The 21,202-nt window shown below is 41.1% G+C and overlaps 1 protein-coding gene across 1 annotated transcript in view; it reads left to right on the forward strand.

Moving 5' to 3' along the window:
- Nucleotides 1–5,208: 5,208 nt before the first annotated feature.
- Nucleotides 5,209–21,202, forward strand: part of LOC134401286 (protein PET117 homolog, mitochondrial) — a 47,080-nt gene continuing 31,086 nt past the window's right edge. Inside the window, exon 1 of the mRNA XM_063130043.1 lies at nucleotides 5,209–5,354. Within this exon, the coding sequence (XP_062986113.1) occupies nucleotides 5,259–5,354 (96 nt within the window). The 5' untranslated portion in view covers nucleotides 5,209–5,258. The remainder of the gene's footprint in view (nucleotides 5,355–21,202) is intronic.

Raw genomic sequence — 21,202 nt, forward strand, 5'->3', positions numbered from 1 at the left:
TGTTTTTTTAAACAAAGTATTTAAACATTGCCCTTCTTTTAGTAATGCGAATTATCCCTGCATTGCATAAGAACATAAGAAGAGCCCAGTTGGAACAGACCAAAGGCTGAATGAAAATGTCAACCCAGTGTGTGGCCATTGTAAAAACAAGCAAACTCCATATTGGGCACAATCAGAAAGGAATTGAGAATAAAATTGCTAATATAATACTGCCTTTATACAAATCTATGGTGCAACCATATTTTGAATACTGTGTACAGTTCTGGTCACCACACCTAAAAAAAGATATTGTAGAGCTGGAAAAAGTGCAACTCAAATGATCAAGGGGCTGGAGCAACTTCCCTATGAGGGAAGGTAACAACAGCTGGGATTGTTAGCTTGGAAAAAAGGAGGGTAAGGGTAGACATGATAGAGGTGTACAAAATGATGCATGGTGTGGAGAATAATGAGAATTTTTCTCCCTCTCCCTTTATTTATTTATTTATTTATTTAAGGATTTTTATGCCGCTATTCAGCCAAAAAAGGCTCTCATGGCGGCTTACAAAAGTATTTCTTGACAGTCCCTGCCCACAGGCTTACAATCTAAAAGACATGACACAAAAGGAAAGGGGATTGGGAGGGAGGAGGAGGAGGGGGGAAAGGAAAGCAAACTCAGGCACTACAATCTTAGTTGGAAAGTTCAGCAGTTACAGTTGACAGCAGGAGGGAGGGGACTCTCAGCTGGAGCTGGACCCAGGCAAGATGGAGAGGTGCCTGGCTGCTGCTTCCTCCCTCACTGGTGGCCTCTGCAGAGACAGTTGGTAGCAGGAGGGAGGGGGCTCTCAGCTGGAGCTGGACCCAGGCACGGTGGAGAGGTAATACTATAATACTAGAACTTCATCCCATGACATTGATTGGTGGGAGATTCAGGACAGATAAAAGGAAGTACTTCACACAGCGCATGGTCAAACTAGAATTCATCATCAAAAAACCACAGGGCTCCTTCAAATGACTAATTTATTGCATGCTCATTTTGTCACTCAGGAAGTTTTTGCCTCAATTTCATGGCATCATCAACAACCAGGATGTCTCGTGGAATTCTCTAAAAATCTCAAGATAAAGAACCACTTTTAAAGTGTTAATAGCTGGGAAACAGCAGGATCTTCCACCACCAGATGGCGCTGCCTGAATAGAACTCAATTCAAAGCTTTTGTTCCTGTCCTCCTGTGTAATGCAGCCTATAACAATCATGCCAAGAAACCAGAAAAGCCCCAGGTAAACTGCGATTTCCCTTAACGTAGAGACATTCATAGTGATGGCCACCAATTTGGATGGCTTGAAAAGGGGGTTAGATAAATTCCAGAGGAGAAGGTTATCAATGGCTACCAGTCCTGATACTATATCAGAGTATCAGAAGCACTATGCCTCTGTACACCAGTTACTGGGGAACATCGGTGGGAGGGTGCAGTTTTACTTGTGTCCTGCTTGTGGGTTCTTGGTCTACAGTTGGTTTATGTGTGAACAGAATACTGGATTAGAGGGACCCTTGATCTGATACAGCATGGCTCTTCTTATTTGTTTATTGCATTTGTATACCACTCCATAGCCAAAGCTCTCTGGGCAGTTCACATAAGATAAAACACTTAAAAACATACAAAATTTAAAAACCATTTGGCTCAGCAATATTACAAAGGAGAAGGATCTTGGAATTGTTGTAGATCACAAGCTGAATATGAGCCAACAGTGTGATGTGGCTGCAAAAAAAAAAGAAAAAAAAAGCAAATGCTATTTTGGGCTGCATTAATAGAAGTATAGCTTCCAAATTGCATGAGGTACTGGTTCCCCTCTATTCAGCACTGGTTAGGCCTCACCTTGAGTATTGCATCCAGTTCTGGGCTCCACAATTCAAGAAGGACGCAGACAAGCTGGAACGTGTTCAGAGGAGGGCAACCAGGAAGATCAGGGGTCTGGAAACAAAGCCCTATGAAGAGAGACTGAAAGAACTGGGCATGTTTAGGGTTAGGGTTAGGAGTAGGCATCTGGAGGAGGACCTTAGATGTTGAACAGTGTTTGGGCAGGTTCAAGTGGGGGAAAGGTGTTCCGTCAGGTATTGTAGTCACAAGGTGTGTAAGGCTTTATAGCAGTGGTTCTCAACCTTCCTAATGCCGTGACCCTTTAATACAGTTCCTCATGTTGTGGTGACCCCCAACCATAAAATTATTTTCGTTCTTCTCTACACGATCCATTGTCATGGGATGGTTTACTAATGAAAATAATACATAACAATAGCTTTAATAATACAAAAGATGATACATGACATAGTTCAGTCAATACAGTTTCCTAAGACCATTGGAAATATGTGTTTTCCGATGGTCTTAGGCGACCCCTGTGAAAGGGTCATTCGACCCCCAAAGGGGTCCCGACCCACAGGTTGAGAACCGCTGCTTTATAGGTTAAAACCAGCACCTTGAATCAGGCTCGGAAACATACAGGCAGCCAATGCAAGCAGGTCAGAGTGAGTCTTATATGCTCCAATCTTCTGGTCCCTGTTATCAATCTGGCCACTGCATTTTGCACAAGTTGCAGTTTCCGGACCATCTTCAAAGGCAGCCCCACATAGAGTGCATTGCAGTAATCTAATCTGGAGGTTACCAGAGCGCAGACAACTGAAGCCAGATTATCCCTGTCCAGATGGGGGCATAGTTGGGCCACCAACTGAAGCTGGTAAAAGGCACTCTGTGCCACCGAGGCCACCTGAGCCTCAAGTGACAGAGATGGTTCTAGGAGAACCCCCAAGCTACGAACCTGCTCTTTCAGGTTCTGCAACCTGCAACCCCATCCAGAACAGATTGAACACCATCCATCCAGTCAGCAGAACCACCCACTAACAGCATTTCAGTCTTGTCTGGATTGAGCTTCAGTTTATTAGCCTTCATCCAGTCCATTGACTCAGCCAGGCACTGGTTCAGCACATCCACAGCCTCACCTGTTGAAGATGAAAAGGCAAAATAGAGTTGTGTGTCATCAGCGTACTGATGACAACACACTCCAAAACTCCAGACGACCGCACCCAACAGTTTCATGTAAATGTTAAACAGCATGGGGTACAAGACTGACCCTCGTGGAACCCCATATTGGAGAATCCATGGAGCCGAGCAATGTTCCCCAAGCACCACCTTCTGGAGCCGAACCGCCAAGTCGGAGCGGAACCACTGCAATGCAGTGCCTCCCACTCCCAATTCAGCCAGACATTCTAGACAGATACCATGGTCGATGGTATTGAAAGCTGCTGAGAGATCAAGGAGAATCAACAGAGTCACACTCCCCCTGTCTTTCCCTCGACATAGGTCATCATACAGGCGACCACGGCTGTTTCTGTACCAAAACCAGGCCTGAAACCCAACTGAAATGGATCCAGATAATCAGTCTCATCCAAGAGTGCCTGGCTTGCAACCACCTGCTCAAGGACCTTGCCCAGGAATGGAACATTTTCTACTGTCCTATAGTTATTAAGATTTTCAGGGTCCAGGGAAGATTTCTTCAGGGTCTCACTACTGTCTCTTTCAGGCAGCCTGGAACCATTCCCTTTCGCAAAGAGGCATCAATCACTTCCCTACCCCAGCCAGTTGTTCCATCCCTGCTAGCTTTTATTAGCCAAGAGGGGCAAGGATCTAATACGGAGGTGGTTGGGTGAACCTGTCCAAGCACCTTGTCAATGTCCTTGAGCTGCACCAACTGAAACTCATCCAGGAAAAATGGACAAGGCTGTGCTCTGGATACCTTATGTTCTTATCTAGCTCAGCATATTTCCTCAGAGGCCAACCAGATGCACCAATTGGAAGCCATTGCAGGACTTCAGCTGAGAGAGTGTTAGTTATGATTGCTCTGCAATTTACTATTATTAGGCTAACAATGGGCTAAGTCTGAAAGAAGTGCACAACAGCTTTGCAGTATAGCATGTGTGTGAGTGATCTTCCACTTACAAAAGTTCACCTATTTTCCACCTGTAGAAGGGAAAACAGCTGAGGGAGACAATGTTGATTGTAAAGGTGCTACTACTATGATAAGCGTCACATATTTCCTTAAATGTGTAGTTTTGGGACTTAGTGGTTGTTAAATAGTGCTTTTAAATACTGCAGTAGCAGTTGCCTCCTCCTTTATTGAATCTGCTCCCAACTCCAGTTCACCAGATTGGATTTCTAGGAGGGAAAGTCTCTCATAGAAAACACACCTCAAATTGAAGAGCAAGGGTCAGTATTCAGTTGCCTTATTAGGCTTCTCCATGTTCAAATCACAGCACTCAATTGCATACAGAAGTGTTGGGCTCCGCTGGGTGGCATACAAACAGATTTATTTCTTCTTTTAGCAAAGCCAAACACGAACATCCCAAGTGAAAAAAGAAGCAAGGCAGGGTTTGTTCGTCTGATTTATCGGTCTAATTACAAAAGGCAGACTGACAATTTCATTGGCTGTAGACGTCACTTCCGGGCTGCATTTGACGCCATTTCCCCCTTGCATGAAAGTGAAAAGCGATAGCTGGCCATAGGAAACGAGGAAGGAATCCCCGGCTGTTTTGAGTGGGCAGCAACATTTTCTTCCGCAGTGGCAGAAGAAAGCAGAGGAGTTCCTGGTTCTGCTCTTTCACACGGAGATCTTATTTTGTATGAAACACGCAATTTACATTTTCAGTTTTTAGACAGTTAAAAGAATGCTACTGTCAACAACTTATTGCCGTCCATCATGACTTATCCCCAGCCCATACTGCGAGGGCGGGGAGAGCGCCGAGAGCAGCCTGCGTTCGCCCTCGCGAGGGGAGCAGCCCAGCCACGGGGGGCACTGAGGGCATTTCTAGTACGGCATAACGACCAGGGCTATGAAAGTGCTCCACCAAGACTACTTTTTGTCGGTGGCTGTGTTCGGTTTCTTGCAAGAATTATCCCATAGAAAACAAAGCGCCGTGCAGCTAATAATTAAACCTTGTTCCTGCATTCTAGTTAGCTTTCATATAAACGCGCTGCGGTTTTATTCCGGGACTGAGGTTTTTTTTGTTTTTTTTTATCTATCTCTATGGCATGGCGGAAGGACACCGCCGGCGCTTTTATGAAAGAAAGGTATCGAGAAGCCCATTCTGGGAGTTCAGCCGCTGGGCATGCGCAGGAGGAGGGATGCCAGCGCGAGGACAGCCGCGCATGCTCTATGAGCCTTCTTTGCACCGCTGCGGCTCACGCTTGTGTTCCGGGTCGTGGGAGTGGGGGGCTGCGTGGCTGTCCTATCGTGTCATGTCGACGACCTCCAAGGTGGTGCTCGCAGTCTCCGTCCTGATCTCGGGTGGAATCGTCGTTGGTGTCCACATTCAGCAGAAGCATCTGAGAGAGGTAATTGAGGCTGAGAAATCCCTCACGCCGCGGGTGGGCTTCGGAAGCCATTTCCTCCTTCGGGGCAGAAGCAGTAGCGTCGGTCGCGGGGGCGGGCATGGAGAAACCCGAGACGTTCGCGTAGCGCTGAGGGGGCAGCCGCGAAGGCACCCGTCCGCTCCACACCCCCATGTAGCGCGGAGAGGGGTTCTTCTTAACCCATGTTTTGTTTTGCGGGGGCGAAATGACCGACACCCCCCCCCCCCCGGTTTTTAAACGTAACTGCTGAATGTGTCTACAGGTAAGTCAACCGACCGCACAGATTGCGCTGGATTTGAGCTCGGAGGGCCCCTTGAAAAGCAATTTAAGTCGATTACTTTTTGCTACAAAATAAGGGATATGTTGAAGAGGGGGTTAGGATTCTTTTGTATGGAAATGAAAATTAACTTCAGATCCCTAACCTGAAATTTTAACGGAGGACTATATTGCAGGGCTAATTCTCTTGGCCACAGTCTGCAATATTTGGAACATGTGCTGTATTGGTATGGTAAAAATGTTAATGATTTCAAAACAATCACATGTTTGTGATTGTCACAAACATGCCAAAAATAGTGGCTTGTTTTAGAAACACTTAGAATAATATTTTAGCACTAAAACCCTTGCAATATTATATTACTATTAATCCCATAATTCCAGGAACACATCCAGAACAGAACGGCCGCTTCTGAATGATAGGTACTCCTAACCGTTAGGAAGCTTACCATTTGTATTTATGTATGAGAACAGCTTAGCAAGCACAGGGCCAGTTAACGTTATCAAGAAACAGTTCTGGTGGTAACATGTCTTCCCCAGGAGCTTTGTTACGCTTTAGTAAGTTAATCAATGTTTCAACCTCTGAAGGTGTCACCACTGGCCATGGATCAGTTTCATTCAATTCTGGGAATCTCACATAGGGATTATGAATGAGTGAAATGAACCAAACTCAACAGTCACACATAACTCCGTGGCGGGGATGGAATAAGCCATAAAACGTCCACAGAAATCACTTTCTAATACAAGTTCTGGGCCGTAGTCCGTATTGTGCGAAACAGGCCTGAACAACTTCCAAGTGAACCGCATTAGTAGATGGGATTGATATAGCAAGACACAAAACGTCCAAAGCAACCATGTTCCGATACCCATTCTGGACTATAGACTAGCTTCCGCAAAGCAGGTTGGAATGGCAACTTCCAACTCAACCAAACAGTTATAGTAAGTCCTTTGAAGTAATGTGTGACATGGTTGATTTAGCTCACTTGGGAGTTTCTGTTCTGGCCTGTTTTGAAAATATGGATTATTGCCCGGAATAGGTATTGGAATGTGGTTTCCATGGAGGTTTTGAAGCTTATTTTCTCAATCTCATCTATTACTGTGACTGCTGAGTTGTTCTGGAAGTTGTGGGGTTAATAATATTGCAAGGGTTTTAGTCCTAAAATATTGTTCTCAGGTGTTTCTAACACATGCTACTATTTTTGGCATGCTTTTTTTGAAAATATAAAGCGGTCGTTCTGGCCTGTTCTGGCCCCACAAAAGTTGTCTCCAAACAATTGAATAGCCTTTTTCTATCTCTGGCTGCTATCCAAGAAATTACTAAGGTGGCTGCAATCACTTCCAAGCTCCATTTGCCACTGCCCCTTCCTCATAAAATGGGACATGTAACAATATGCAAGGTGCCTGTCAATACATATTACCCTATTTCTTCGATTCTAAGACACACTTTTCCCCCCATATAAACATCTCTAAAAATGGGGTGCGTCTTAGAATCGCAGGTGTGTCTTAGGTGTTTTTTTTTTCTGTTGGTGGTACTGAAATTAGTGTCCGTCTTACAATTGATGGCGTCTTACAATCAAAGAAATACGGTACTGCAAAAGCAATTGACTTGCTGGCCCAGCTCCTGAGCAAATGTGTAGACCAAAGTGTAAGTTTGTATTGCTGCATTGGCTAGGCTATATTTGTGCAAACTGTCTCAGTGAAATCTTATGTGTGTTTACTCAAAAGTAAGGCCATTGAGTTTAATGGGGCTTACTTATAGGTAAATGAATATAGGACTGCAAAAACAAACGACAGACAGCTATGCTGGTTGTTCCCAACGCATTTTGACATGTGTCTTTATCAAGGGAACTACAGAATGTGAAATGTTAAAAACATGGTAAATTATATATAAAATATACATTAAAACATTTAATACATATATTTCCAAAACTATCATGAATTAACTGATTAAAATATTTACTAAACTGTCCTAAAAGTGATGTTAAAATTCTCTATACATATGTTCTACAAAAAGTGTTCAAGACCTGAGAAATAAAATGTATTTAAAAACCAAAATGTTTAAATACAAATTTGTATATCTTCAACGAAAAGCTCTGTATACTGTTTATTTAAAATCACAGAATATATCAATTGACTTAAAAATAATAAATAGTTTTTATATTATTTAGATGCCAATAATGATCATACAGGAAGATATTGTTTTAAAAATACTTAAAATACATGGGTTTTTTTTAAAGAGAGTTTTATCTTTGCTTCTAATACATATTCACAGGATATTTTGAAATGGTGGCACTATATTGATGACATCTTTACCATCTGGATTAGTGATAGCAACAGATCGCATTCCTTTTCTGAATGGTTTAATCCGAAAGATTTAAACATTAAGTTTGGAATGCATTTTAGTGACACCTATATTAATTATCTGAACATTATGTTATTAAAAAGTAAGAAAATTACAAACAATCACATACAAGAAACCCACAGATTGCAACTCCTACTTACATTTTCAGAGCTCACACTCTAGGTACATGAAAGAGAACATCCCCTTGAGCCAATTCTTGAAAATACGCAGAAATTGAACAGAAGTTAAGGACTATAAAAGAGAATCTGCAAAATTAAAGAGAGTTTTTAAAAGTAAGAGTTTACCCAGTTGAAGTTATTCACAAGGCGCATGAAAGAACACTATAGCTATAGTAGAGTGGCCAAATACAAAAGAAGGCAGGGCTTCTGCAGCTTTAACTGTTGTGATGAAGAGAGAATTTCATCCTCTTCAATTGACACCTGCTGCAATTCCCTTTTCTACATTATTGTTAAAGATACAGGAGCCCTGTCCTCCTTTTCATATGGTCACCCTACACATAGTCAGCGACAGTATACAAAGTTTTCACCACCTTTATATTTAATGTATGTAGGAATGAGTACTCACAAATTGAAGGTAAGAATTGAAGAACACCATAACAACATAAAACAAAAATAGGTTAACCCTTAGTCAAACATTATTTACAATATGGACATAAAGCAGGAAATATTTTATTTTCAGCCCTATAACAGATTACCCAAGAGAGAAGGAAAGAGCTCTTATGCAGAAAGAAAGGAAACGATGTGGATCTTAAGGCTTGATACTGTAACTCCTTCAAGTTTAAACAATAACATTGACTACTTCTCCCTCTTGGAATAGGCTCTACAATGTACTTATGCATGTCGGCACTTCAAAATTCCTGAAATGATACTCTTGGAGTCCTGACAGAATTCCTACCATTGAGGATACTGAGCCTTAGCTGAAAACCCTGCTATTAGACTGAGAAAAAGAGAACAATTAAGCCTCATTGAGTTTAGCCAGGATCAGATGATTAACAGACATCCTATTTATGCTTTGAAAGATATAATACCTTTTAATCTTTGGATAGGGAAAGGGAATTCTCCTGAAAAGCCTCTTAAGATTTTGTAAGTATTTTTTTAAAACATCTTCCTGCATGATCATTATTGGCATCTAAATAACATAAAAACTATTTATTATTTTTAAGTCAACCGATATATTCTGTGATTTTAAATAAATGCTATCCAGAGCTTTTCGAAGATATACAAATTTGTATTTAAACGTTTTGGTTTTTAAATACATGTTATTTCTCAGGTCTTGAGCACTTTTTGTAGAACATATGTATAGAGAATTTTAACATCACTATTAGAACAGTTTAGTAAATGTTTTAGTCAGTTAATTCATGATAGCTTTGGAAATATATGTATGAAAAGTTTTAATGTATATTTTATATATAATTTACCATGTTTTTAATATTTCACATTCTCTAGTTCCCTTGATAAAGACCCCATGTCAAAACATGTTGGGGAACAGCCAGTTCAGCTGTCTTTCTTGTTTGTTCTTGGTCTCCTGTTTTGCAACTGTTTTTCTTATCCCTACTGCTATTATTGCCTTGTTTTGGATCTACTATAGGACTGAACCCTCAATCACTGATGCTACAGTTCTGGATAAATGCTCCAAGGCATAGACTCCACATTTAACACAGTGGGACTTGCTTCTGAGTAACCATACATAAGATTACATTGTACAAATCAAAGCATATAAGATGCAGTAAGTGACAATTTCACAGGTAACGTTGTCCATTCTGCATTATTTCTTTTATGCATTTCCCCAAGCATTGATTTGTTTAGGGGTTTGTGTGGTGCTCATCAGTTTTCATAACTAACTGAAAAGCTTTGCTCTATGGATATGAAGCACCACATTTACTTTTGTGTAAATGTACACCTCCTCCTCCTCCATGCTGTCCTTCTCCCCTGCCCTGGGCTCTCTCTTTCCTCTCTGTAACAGACTTACATGCCTTCTCATCCACTTTCCAGCTGTTCTCCTTCCTATCGTCCCCTTTCCCCACAAAGATGAGGCTCATGAGATGATGGGAAATTGTGTTTCCTTAACATGGGCTCTCTTTCTTGTTCTCTTCTGCCTTTGAAACGAGCCCTTTTCACGGAGAAGAGACGACAATGTGGCCTGTAGATTTCAGTAAGGACAGAGCCATCTAGTGGTCATTTTATAGTGTAACCTCAGAAGAATCTAATTAAAACAGGTTTATTTTGTGATCCTAAAACTGACAAAAGAATTGGGAGACCTGCAGGAGGTGGACGTAGTCGTCCAAAGGACCCACTAACATACATGAGTGGCCAGTAACAAGCATGCTATAAAGCACTCGTCTGATAAGGCTATTTAAGAGTAAAGACAACACATACTTGATTTTCTGATATCAAGAATTTTCTTTACTTTCTCTCTCCCCAGCTAAAAGTGAGAGAAATCAGTGGAGAAAACCAGTATTTCACTGTATCTGTGATTGGAAAGCAGATGCCCACTCAGGACATGCACATCACATTGTCTGCATATCAGTTGATTCCACTCAGGAAACAAAAGATAGCAGAAAAGGCAGGATTTTCTGCTCTTTCTATCTCAGGTCTTTATTGGTGTGCAACATATAACTGTAGTGTGAAGTATTTCAAAGCACTACCTGTCTGTATGTACAGTATTGTAGCATGAGACTTCTTATAAGCAACTAAGTGCTGGATTTAGTCTGAGAGGTCACCTGAAGGAGCAATTTAAGTAAACTGACCTTTGTTGCAAACTGATGGATGTTTTATATGTGGGTTTTTTTTGCCTCAGCCCCAAATTTGAACTTCAGTGTTAACCGTGGGCTAAACTGTACGGTTGCTGTAAACCCCCCCCCCCCCCCAATTTTCAACAGGAGCATGATACCACTGGATATACTGCTAAGTTGTAAACTAGAGTTGTGTGGCAAGAGCAGTCAAAACAGTTGCTGCTCTACTGTTCGCTGGCTTACTGATTAGGTACACATTAAAGGGACCAAGCCAGTAGTGTAGAGGACGATGGCTATGAGGTTTGGTCCCAATTCTGCAATAGGACTAAAAAAATTACCCATTGGTTCCAAATTTTCAGGATGCGTAATAGAAATGGGTTGTTGATTTTCTGAATTTCTTTAGCTCTCCAAGATAAAAAGGACAACATGTTATAATATGAACCAACACCATTAATTTCCATGGATATCCATTTTTCTGTATCATCCTCTATCATATTTTTAATTTCGTATGAAGCAAAATACATAGCTTTCACCCCTGAACCTTCTCGGCACTGATCCTTACAGAAGGATTAATTACAAAATTGCCAGGGAAGATAAGGACATAGAAGTAAATTTAGTTACTCTAATTTAAACCTTTCATCTCCCCCCCCCCCCCCCCCGGGAAGGATGGAAAATATGGAGAAAACTGATTTGGGGGGGGGGTTGTTTTGTTTTTGCAGATCAGGCCAAAGTCAGACTAGTTCTGAAGTTTCATTTTTATGCTTTAAATGATGAATTTCACTAGGATTTTGTTTGATGCTAAAATAAAACACTGGTTTGGAAGTTAATATTGCAAAATAAACTCTTAAAGAAGCTGAATATTTGGAAATAGTTTCAGCTTGAGGTATTGATGTGCTTGTAAAGTATTGGAGTCTTCGGAAGTTATGATTGCTCTTGGTTCATTTATGAGGCTTCTCCAATAGTGGTGAGCTCAATATTATGTCTCATCTACTGCTTTAATACGTCCTATATAGGAGTTGCTGTGATATTTTTGACTTTCAAAACACTTTCTCTTGGCAACCTTTACAGAGAGCATAATGTGCCAGGGGCTAAGATGAGCAGCACAGACTTTCTTTACTCAGGAATCAGGAATTTTGAGTCATGAAGGAAATTCTTTCCCAACATAGATTGAGGTATTTGTGCCTACTTGCTCCATAGTACAAAGGAAGAAGTGAGTCTCTAGCTGGTGCTAGAAGGTAGTAATTAATTTTTTTAATAATGCATTTTGACCCATAGACCTTCCTCTCCAATTTGCTTTGATATAATTGGCATGGTGTATATTTTGTAACAATTGCTGATAATTGTTCATCCTTATTAAAAAAAATAACAGGGTTGCCGTTATTATTATTGTTGCTTTTCTTACTTGTGTTGGTTTTTCTAGATGAAAATGATGGGCTTTACCAAGTCATATTGTATTTTACTGATTTAGAAATTTCCTGACTATGACTGTTGAACATGTTTTAAGTATGACTGATTTCTGGACATGTGGATGTATTTTGGTAAGCTTAGTTTCTGACGGTTTTATGTTAAAAATTGATGTGATGCTGGTGACTGATGTGACAAAAGGAATAACTGTAACTTTTTCCTGTTGCCATAGTTCTTCAGCTTCCATAGCTAGTGATATATTTTTCTCTTTTCCTCTTCCTTTTCTGCAACATTTTTGTCATTATGTCAGTGAGGTAGGTGTGTTTTTCTTTTTTGTTTATGTCTGGTTGATTGCAAAGTATTGTCTTGTCCCAGAATTGTTCTGTCCCAGCAAGATAATAAAGGTGCATAGCATGGTTTGGCTTGACATGTTTGAGTGTGTGTGAAACTCCTAGGCTCTGAACGCATCTTTGTGGAGAGCACCTGCTGGTTGCATGATCAGATGTGAAGAGGCTGCAATCCTATATTCATTTATCTGTAAGTAAGCTTTATTGAAATCAAAGGGACTTATTTCTGAGGTTTCTTTGGGCAGTTTTCTTTGAGTCCCTCATTGGGATTTCTGTTCTCTGCACATTGAGGCAGTGTAAATTCAGGAGCTATTTGGATAAAAAGAGGGAACGATCCTTGTCTAGCATTGTGATAATGGGCATCCATTCTGGCCTTTCTTTGTATTGCTACTGACCATGGTCTTGTTTACATGGCTAATGAACCAGAGGTATAATGGCAAATTTTTAGATTAGTTTCTCATTGATAAACCAGAAGTTGAAAGAAGGTAAGAAGTGCTAGTAAGAAGTGACTGCAACAAGCTTTTAATCCGTTTGTTCCATGGCTAATGTTTGTAGGGTAACAACAACACTTTATTGCTTATTAGCCAGTCAGTATAGCACAAAAGAGAGGAACCCTCACTATGGAAACAGGAACAAACAAGAGGACCCAGAGATGGTAATAAATACGAGTGTGTGCAAGTTGGTGATAGTTGAATCTATATTGTCAGGCATATATATATATATATATACCCAAATAAACCTTTGCCAGAATTCATTCATGTACAATATGTTATAAGAAAACTCTACTGAGAATAATCAAAGTACATTGAGGAGTAACACCAATTACTGGAATGTATTATTAATACACTCTAATGAGAATAATCAATGTACATTGAGATATGACACCAATTACATAAGTACAAGGCTCATGACGAATAATTACAGTTTGAGACAAAATATCTTCTACGCAGCATTGAGCAAAAACCCATTTGAATAAACACAATGTCATGAAATTCATGTACAAAAACTGTCTACATCTAACACATGCATCTAACAAACCTATTTATATCTAAACGGTAACTCCAGACTGTGAAAACTGTTTCAAACTTTATCAGTAGCAGAATGTTTGAGTTAAATCAATGACAGTCATTAAGAAAGAAAATGTGCTGTGAACTCTGACAACCGTGGTTGACTGAACACTAGAAATTGAAGAAAGGTAGATAAGTATTACTTCACAGGATAACCATTATAACAAATTACATAATATAATGAGGTAAAGGAACTTTTTACCTTCCTGAATAGGATTTGAAAAATTATATTACCCAGAATGTTGCAAGGAGTAAAATCTAACCTGCAACGACATATACTAAATGCATTTAACTGGAAAACCTTGTTAATCATAAATATCAAGAATAGTGCAATGTAATCTAGACAGTTTGATAAAAAAAATTGCGCAAGTACCTTGTCTGTAGCCCTCCTGAGAGTAGTGTAAATCTTAACTGACGGAAGAGAGACTGAGAGAATGTATCAGGTGGGAACATTCTCTCAGTCTCTCTTCCTTTGATTTCTTTTGGTAGAACCTTCCTTTAAAAAGGCTGCTCAGTATTGTTTTCAAAGTACAAGATTGCTGGCATCTTTCTTGGGGCAGAATTCTCTCTCTCTCTCTTTTTAATAGGTTGTTTAATTTCATCTATAAAGGGACCTTGTGTTAGAAGAGCTGGATTAAGCCTCCATGCTGGAGTTTTTATATTTGACTGTAGGAGTTCTATTATTATTATTATTATTATTATTATTATTATTATTATTATTAGTATCCCGCCTTTTGCCCAATGCTGGGCCTCAAGGCGGCCTTATAAAGTTTAAAATATACATGGGGGGGAGGGAGGGAAACAAAACCATAAACAATTAAAAAATGCACAACAAAATTATAAGACATTAACATAGATGGAGGGCTGGATTATTCTCCAAAGGCCTGCTTGAACAAAAAAGTTTTAGCCTGCTTCCGAAAGCCCATCAAGGAGGGAGCCTGCCTAGCTTCCCCGGGAAGAGAGTTCCAGAGCACCGGAGCAGCCACCGAGAAGGCCCTCTCCCGTGTTCCCACCAAGCGTGCCTGTGAAGGAGGTGGGACTGAAAGAAGGGCTTCTCCAGAAGATCTCAAAGCACGGGCAGGCTCATAAGGGAGAATACGTTCTTTCAAATAACCTGGACCTGAACCATATAGAGCTTTATAGGTCATAACCAGCACTTTGAATTGTGCCCGGAAACAGACTGGAAGCCAGTGGAGCTGTTTTAACAGGGGAGTTGTGTGCTCCCTGTAACCAGCCCCAGTCAACAATCTGGCTGCAGCTCTTTGAACCAGCTGGAGTTTCCGAACACTCTTCAAAGGCAGCCCCACGTAGAGCGCATTACAGTAATCCAATCGCGATGTAACTAAGGCATGTGTCACTGTGGCCAGGTCCGACATCTCTAGGAACGGGCGCAGCTGGCGCACTAGCTTTAACTGTGCAGATGAACTCCTGGCCACCGCCGCAACCTGGGCATCCAGGCTCAGGGTTGAATCCAGAAGTACACCCAAGCTGCGGACCTGCCTCTTCAGGGGGAGTGTAACCCCATCCAGCACAAGCTGAATCCCTATTCCCTGATCTGCCTTTCGACTGACCAGGAGCACCTCTGTCTTACCTGGATTAAGCTTCAATTTGTTCGCCCTCATCCAATCCATTACTGCCAACAAACATCGGTTTAGCACAGAAACTGCTTCCTTGGAATTGGGTGGAAAGGAGTAGAAGAGTTGGGTGTCATCAGCATACTAGTGGCACCGCATCCCACTATTGGAATATGTTGGTCTAATATTTACAACCTTATTTTAGTTATTGCCAGACTGGGCTTCTGGCCAATAACCTTATAACAGAGTTTTGCAGCGGTTTCCAACAAACTCAGCACAGACACAGATTAAGACTGAGACTTTCAGTAGGTTTAAATAAACCTTTACTGGCATATAAAAATATAATTTAGTTATGGCAATCACAAATACTTACATACGGTCAGTCAATACAGCTCTCATAGAGTGATCATTTCTGATATCTGAATTCTGATACATGTACATGGGAATACAATCCTTTTTATAGGCTAACTGTACAATGATGCAACTGCTTGCAATCCCTTAATTGAAACAATCAAGTCACCAATTATTCAATCATGACATCAATGTCCAGGTGCAACGTTGACCTTTAAGTTTTCTGCTGAGTCTTCTGATTCCTCCAGCTCCTCAGCAATTAGTAAATCCCTGGAAACATATCCAGAACCCTGATCCAGGATTCCAACACCCCTTCATATGTTTACACTGGATTTAACAACACATTGTACAGTTATTTACATTTGTCCTCCCTGAAACCTAAAGTTTCACAAACTTCCCGGTGTTTGGTGGGACCTAGTGGCTTTGTGAACATGTCAGCAAGGTTTTCTTTAGACTCACAATAAACTCACAATAAACTTCCACTTTCTTTGTGTTTTTCATGTTTTGAAAAATTGTGGCTATGTGCTTTAACTTTAACTGTCACTGGCTTCTCCACCGGGACCTAAAAGTCCTTTATTTACTGAATTAGCCAAGTAACCTTACCAAAAACCAGCACAATACTTAGCCTCATAGGAAAAACTTCACTTGCTTCCTATCTTTTCAAACGCCACCATAAACCTGCTGAGAATAGTAACAAAACAGACAATCAAACTGTTCACCACCAAATGATACAAGCCTGAAGTTGCTAAAGCTGTTTCTTTTGCAGGTTGCTTCACACATTCATTTCCATGGGGCTTTTTCCCTTTGCAATCCTGCAATCACATTGCTTAGCAAAAACTTCTTTCATCTGCTTGATCCTTTTTCAATCCTAGGAAAAACTCTTTCCAACAACAAAAGATTTAAACATTTTGGAAGAACATTCAATTTCAAACTGCCTCCTTAACTTTTCTGGCAACCAGCCGAGGCTTGACTTTCTTCACCCCTTCTCTAACTGCTTGCGTCTAAACACCTTCCTACAGCTTAGAGATTTTTGCCCTACTGGCAAACTCGTCTCTTCAAACACTCCGTTTTCTCTGAGACTGTCTAACTCTCTCTGCATGGCACTTTCCCACTGCTGCCTCTGTAAAGAATTCAACTTCTTTACTTCAGAGTAAGAATTAGGCTCATAATTCACACAGCAAGCTTCAAAGCCGTACCACTTTGGTGGTACGCCTTTATTAACTCTTTGACTGCGTCTTGGAGCTTCTTCCTGCTGTTCTTCTTGCCTTAACTCTTGAGTCTCTGTACTTTGTCGGTTAACCAACAATTCAGGCTCCTGCCTGCTTTCTAGTTCTACCAGCACTTCCGGGTTGCCGTGCACTCTTTTCCAATTCGCTTCACTAAAGTTAGCTGACCTAGAGACCACTATCCTTCCCCCTTCGCACAAGAACCTCCAGTTGTTGTGATCATAACCTACAAAGCGTAATCTAATACCCTTCGGTGAAAAAGTACGTCTCTGTGAAATTGGAACATTTACAACAGCAAAACTCCCCCAAGTTCTCAAGTGCTTCAGATTTGGTTTCCTGTTGTAAAGCAAAAAGAAAGGAATGTTATTTATGGTTTTAGTCCAAGTCCTGTTACAAAGGTAATTGGCTGCCACAAACGCTTCTCCCCACAATTGTGGCTCTGCTTCGGCGTCCTTTAACAAGCACTCCATTTTTTCTTTAAGCACGCCGATGCGCCTCTCAACATTGCCGTTCTGATGCGGTGTCCTCGGGCTGCATAATTTATGACTTATGCCAGTCTTTTTACAAAACTGCTTAAAACGGGTCGATTGGAACTCGCCTCCCCGATCCGTCAAAATCTCACGTATTTGCTTCTGGAGTTTTCTCTCTACGAATTTAACCCATTCCTGCACCGTGTCTAAACATTCAGATTTGTGCTTTAACAAATATACCCACGAAAAACGGGTTTTATCATCCAGAATGACTAAAGCATATCTGGCTCCTCCATAGCTCTCTGGAAACGGGCCGGTCAGATCCATGTGCACCAGTCCCAATACGTGTTGACTCCGCCAGTCTCTGACATGTGGAATATTCCTCTGTTTCGACTTGGCAACTTTACAAATCAAACAATCGAGAAAATTGTTGCATTTCTGAACTTTTAGACCCTCTGAAAAATTCAGAGTTTTGTTCAGAACTTTAAAACTCGAATGTCCAAGCCTCCTATGTAAAACATGGATGCAATTGTCATGGTTAGGAACATTTTCAAAAGTTTCCATACAACCTGCTTGCACCTCTGGAGTTTCTTCCTCATTTGGATTGTCCTGTATAAAATACAATCCATTCTGCATCTTTGCAGTTCCTCTTAGGAGTCCATGCTTTCGAATAAAGCATTTGTCTTTTTCAAAAGACACACAGAAACCTTTTTCTGTTAAACTTGACACTCCTAGAAGAGAATAACTTAAACTGGGAACAAGCAATGCATTATCAAAGCATTCTTTCAAAAAAGGTAGTCTGCACGAGCCTTCGCCAGACACTTGAACTTTTTTGCCATCAGCCAGCGTGATAGATTTTTCAGAAGAGTCCCTGAAGTCCTGGAAGAAGTCAGGTCTATTCGAAATCACTGTAGAAGATCCAGAGTCTATGAGCCACTGAAAGCTCTTTCCTCCTGCTTGCTTGCAGAGCTGACTCCTTTCTTCTGCCGTCACTAGCTGCACTGATTTATTTTTCCCTCTGTCCTCTTTGTTGGGCTCTGATTGTAATTTAACTCTACAATCCTTTTGCAAATGTCCCAACTTCTGGCACCTGAAGCACTGTAGAGGTTTCTTAGGTTTGGGCTTTCTCGAAGTTGAAAACGCTGACTTATTTTCCTCTTTCTTCACCAAAGCCTTAACCCCTTCATACCCAGACCATTTTGCAAACGCGTCTGGTTTATCGCCTGAACTGCTTTGGGCTGACTTTCTCAAAGTCCTCTTTTGACATTCTTCTATCAATCTGCCCGATATCAAATTTAAAGTCATGTCTTGGATCCTCATTGCTTCTAAAGTTGTCACCAGCACGTCCCAGGACGGTGATAAGCTCGACAAAACCACATACGTTTTCATTTCGTCACTGAGAGGTAAGCCTGCTGCATTTAGACTTTCAAAACAGTCTCTTAATTTCTGCAAGTGGGCTTTTACATCTTCTCCCTCTTTCATCAGTGTGCGGTAGAGCTTTCTGGTTAAACTTATTCTAGCTCCTGCGATATCTCTAACATATACAGTTCTCAGTTTAATCCAGATAACATCAACTGTGTCTTCTCTGCTTATATACGACAGTTGGTCATTTCTCATGGACAAAACAATGTGGGCTTTTGCCCGCTCTGCGCGACGTCTCCACGCCTGTAAATCTGCTGCATTCAAATCTTCTGCTGGGGCATCAGTTACAACCTCCCACAGATCAAGATTTCTCAGGCTCATTTCTGACTTGAATGACCATGACATGTAATTTTCGTCTGTAAGTAATTCCATAGGGACAGTGTTCCCAACGTTTAATGCCATACTTTCAATTTAACAGGTTGTTTCTGATATACAACCCCTTCAGTGGTTTAATTTCTTTTAGGGCCTGACCAGCTATACAGTTTCAGCTTCCTCAGTGCCCCCTTTAAATTCAAAACCACTCTTGCCAGTTCTCTCCGTGTGATTTTTCAGACACCAGCTATCCGAAATAGCTTTCCGGCTGCCTGTTCCTACGACTTTCAACAAAGACGCTCAGGAATTTAATCAACCACGGCTTAATCCTTCAGTCCTACTGTTCTTGCTGTAACCACTCTGCTTGCTGGTTGTTTTTAGGGGCTGGGCCCATAACCTATTGGAATATGTTGGTCTAATATTTACAACCTTATTTTAGTTATTGCCAGACTGGGCTTCTGGCCAATAACCTTATAACAGAGTTTTGCAGCGGTTTCCAACAAACTCAGCACAGACGCAGATTAAGACTGAGACTTTCAGTAGGTTTAAATAAACCTTTACTGGCATATAAAAATATAATTTAGTTATGGCAATCACAAATACTTACATACGGTCAGTCAATACAGCTCTCATAGAGTGATCATTTCTGATATCTGAATTCTGATACATGTACATGGGAATACAATCCTTTTTATAGGCTAACTGTACAATGATGCAACTGCTTGCAATCCCTTAATTGAAACAATCAAGTCACCAATTATTCAATCATGACATCAATGTCCAGGTGCAACGTTGACCTTTAAGTTTTCTGCTGAGTCTTCTGATTCCTCCAGCTCCTCAGCAATTAGTAAATCCCTGGAAACATATCCAGAACCCTGATCCAGGATTCCAACACCCACAACTCCGGATAACCTCTCCCAACGGTTTCATGTATATGTTAAATAGCATGGGGGGAAAAATAGAGCCCTGAGGGACTCCACAGGCCAATGGCCAAGGAGTCGAACAGGAGTCCCCCAGTACCACCTTCTGGGTACATCCATCCAGGAAGGAATGGAGCCACTGTAAAACTGCCTCCAAGACCCATCCCAGCAAGGCGGCCCAGAAGGATACCATGGTTGATGGTATCGAACGCCGCTGAGAGGTCCAGCAGAACCAGCAGGGACACACTCCCCCTGTCTAGTTCCCGGCGAAGATCATCCACCAAGGCGACCAAAGCTGTTTCTGTCCCATAACCAGGCCTGAAGCCAGATTGAAATGGATCTAGATAATCCATCTCATCCAGGAATCCCTGGAGTTGGGAGGCCACCACACACTCTAATACCTTGCCCAAAAATGGGATGTTGGAGACTGGCCGGTAGTTATCCAATACAGTGGGGGCCAAGGAGGGCTTTTTCAGTGTGGGTCGTACCACTGCCTCCTTTAAACAGGCTGGGACCCTTCCTTGGCGAAAGGAGGCATTGACCACTCCGCTTACCCACTCAGCCAGTCCCCCTCTGGCAGCTTTTATAAGCCAAGAAGGGCAAGGATCTAGTATACATGTGGTGGCTCTCACCAATCCAAGGACCCTGGATTTCTACCTTACAGGAAAGCAGTGCATGGTCTGTAACCAGGATCAGGCCAAAATTTATGTGAGACACCTGTGTAGCTAAAGAGTTTGAACTCCAAAAATTGTCTGTTTTGGAATAAGAATTATATTTAGAAGGAAAAAAAGAAGTCTTTAGAAGTAGGATTATAATGGTGCCATATGTTTAACAAATCTAATTCCTTTAATTTATTCTGTATAGTTTTTGCTTCCCTTCTTGGTCTAGGAGATTTTGCAGAACAATTCAAGTTTCTATTAAATATAATATTGGTGTTCCATCCCCCTGTCACAGTAGAATATCTCCCTTTGCAATATTGTCCATATTTATCATAAACTGCGATTGTTGTTGATTTGTAGTGTAATACGAACTAAGTGTAATTATTCATTCAGCTATTTTCCCTGTAATAAAGATATATCTTCCATTTGAGTATTTTAAAATATATATATGTGTGTGTGTGTGCTTCAAAGGGACAAGTTTTACCTATTCAGATAGTAGCCCCCCCCCCCCCCCGGATTTAGAAGTTCCACTTGTACTATATTAATCTCCAAATATGGGGTGGGATAATATCGTTTTAAATTTAGACCATACATGTGTTTCCTGTAAAAATAATATATCAGGTTTATGATGTTGTATTAGCTTCATAATCCTTGCCTCTTCATATTAGAGCCAAGGCCATTAGGCTGTGCACGGACCCTCCGATTCACTTCG

Source organism: Elgaria multicarinata, chromosome 7 (assembly GCF_023053635.1).
Source record: "Elgaria multicarinata webbii isolate HBS135686 ecotype San Diego chromosome 7, rElgMul1.1.pri, whole genome shotgun sequence".
Lineage (NCBI taxonomy): Eukaryota > Metazoa > Chordata > Lepidosauria > Squamata > Anguidae > Elgaria > Elgaria multicarinata.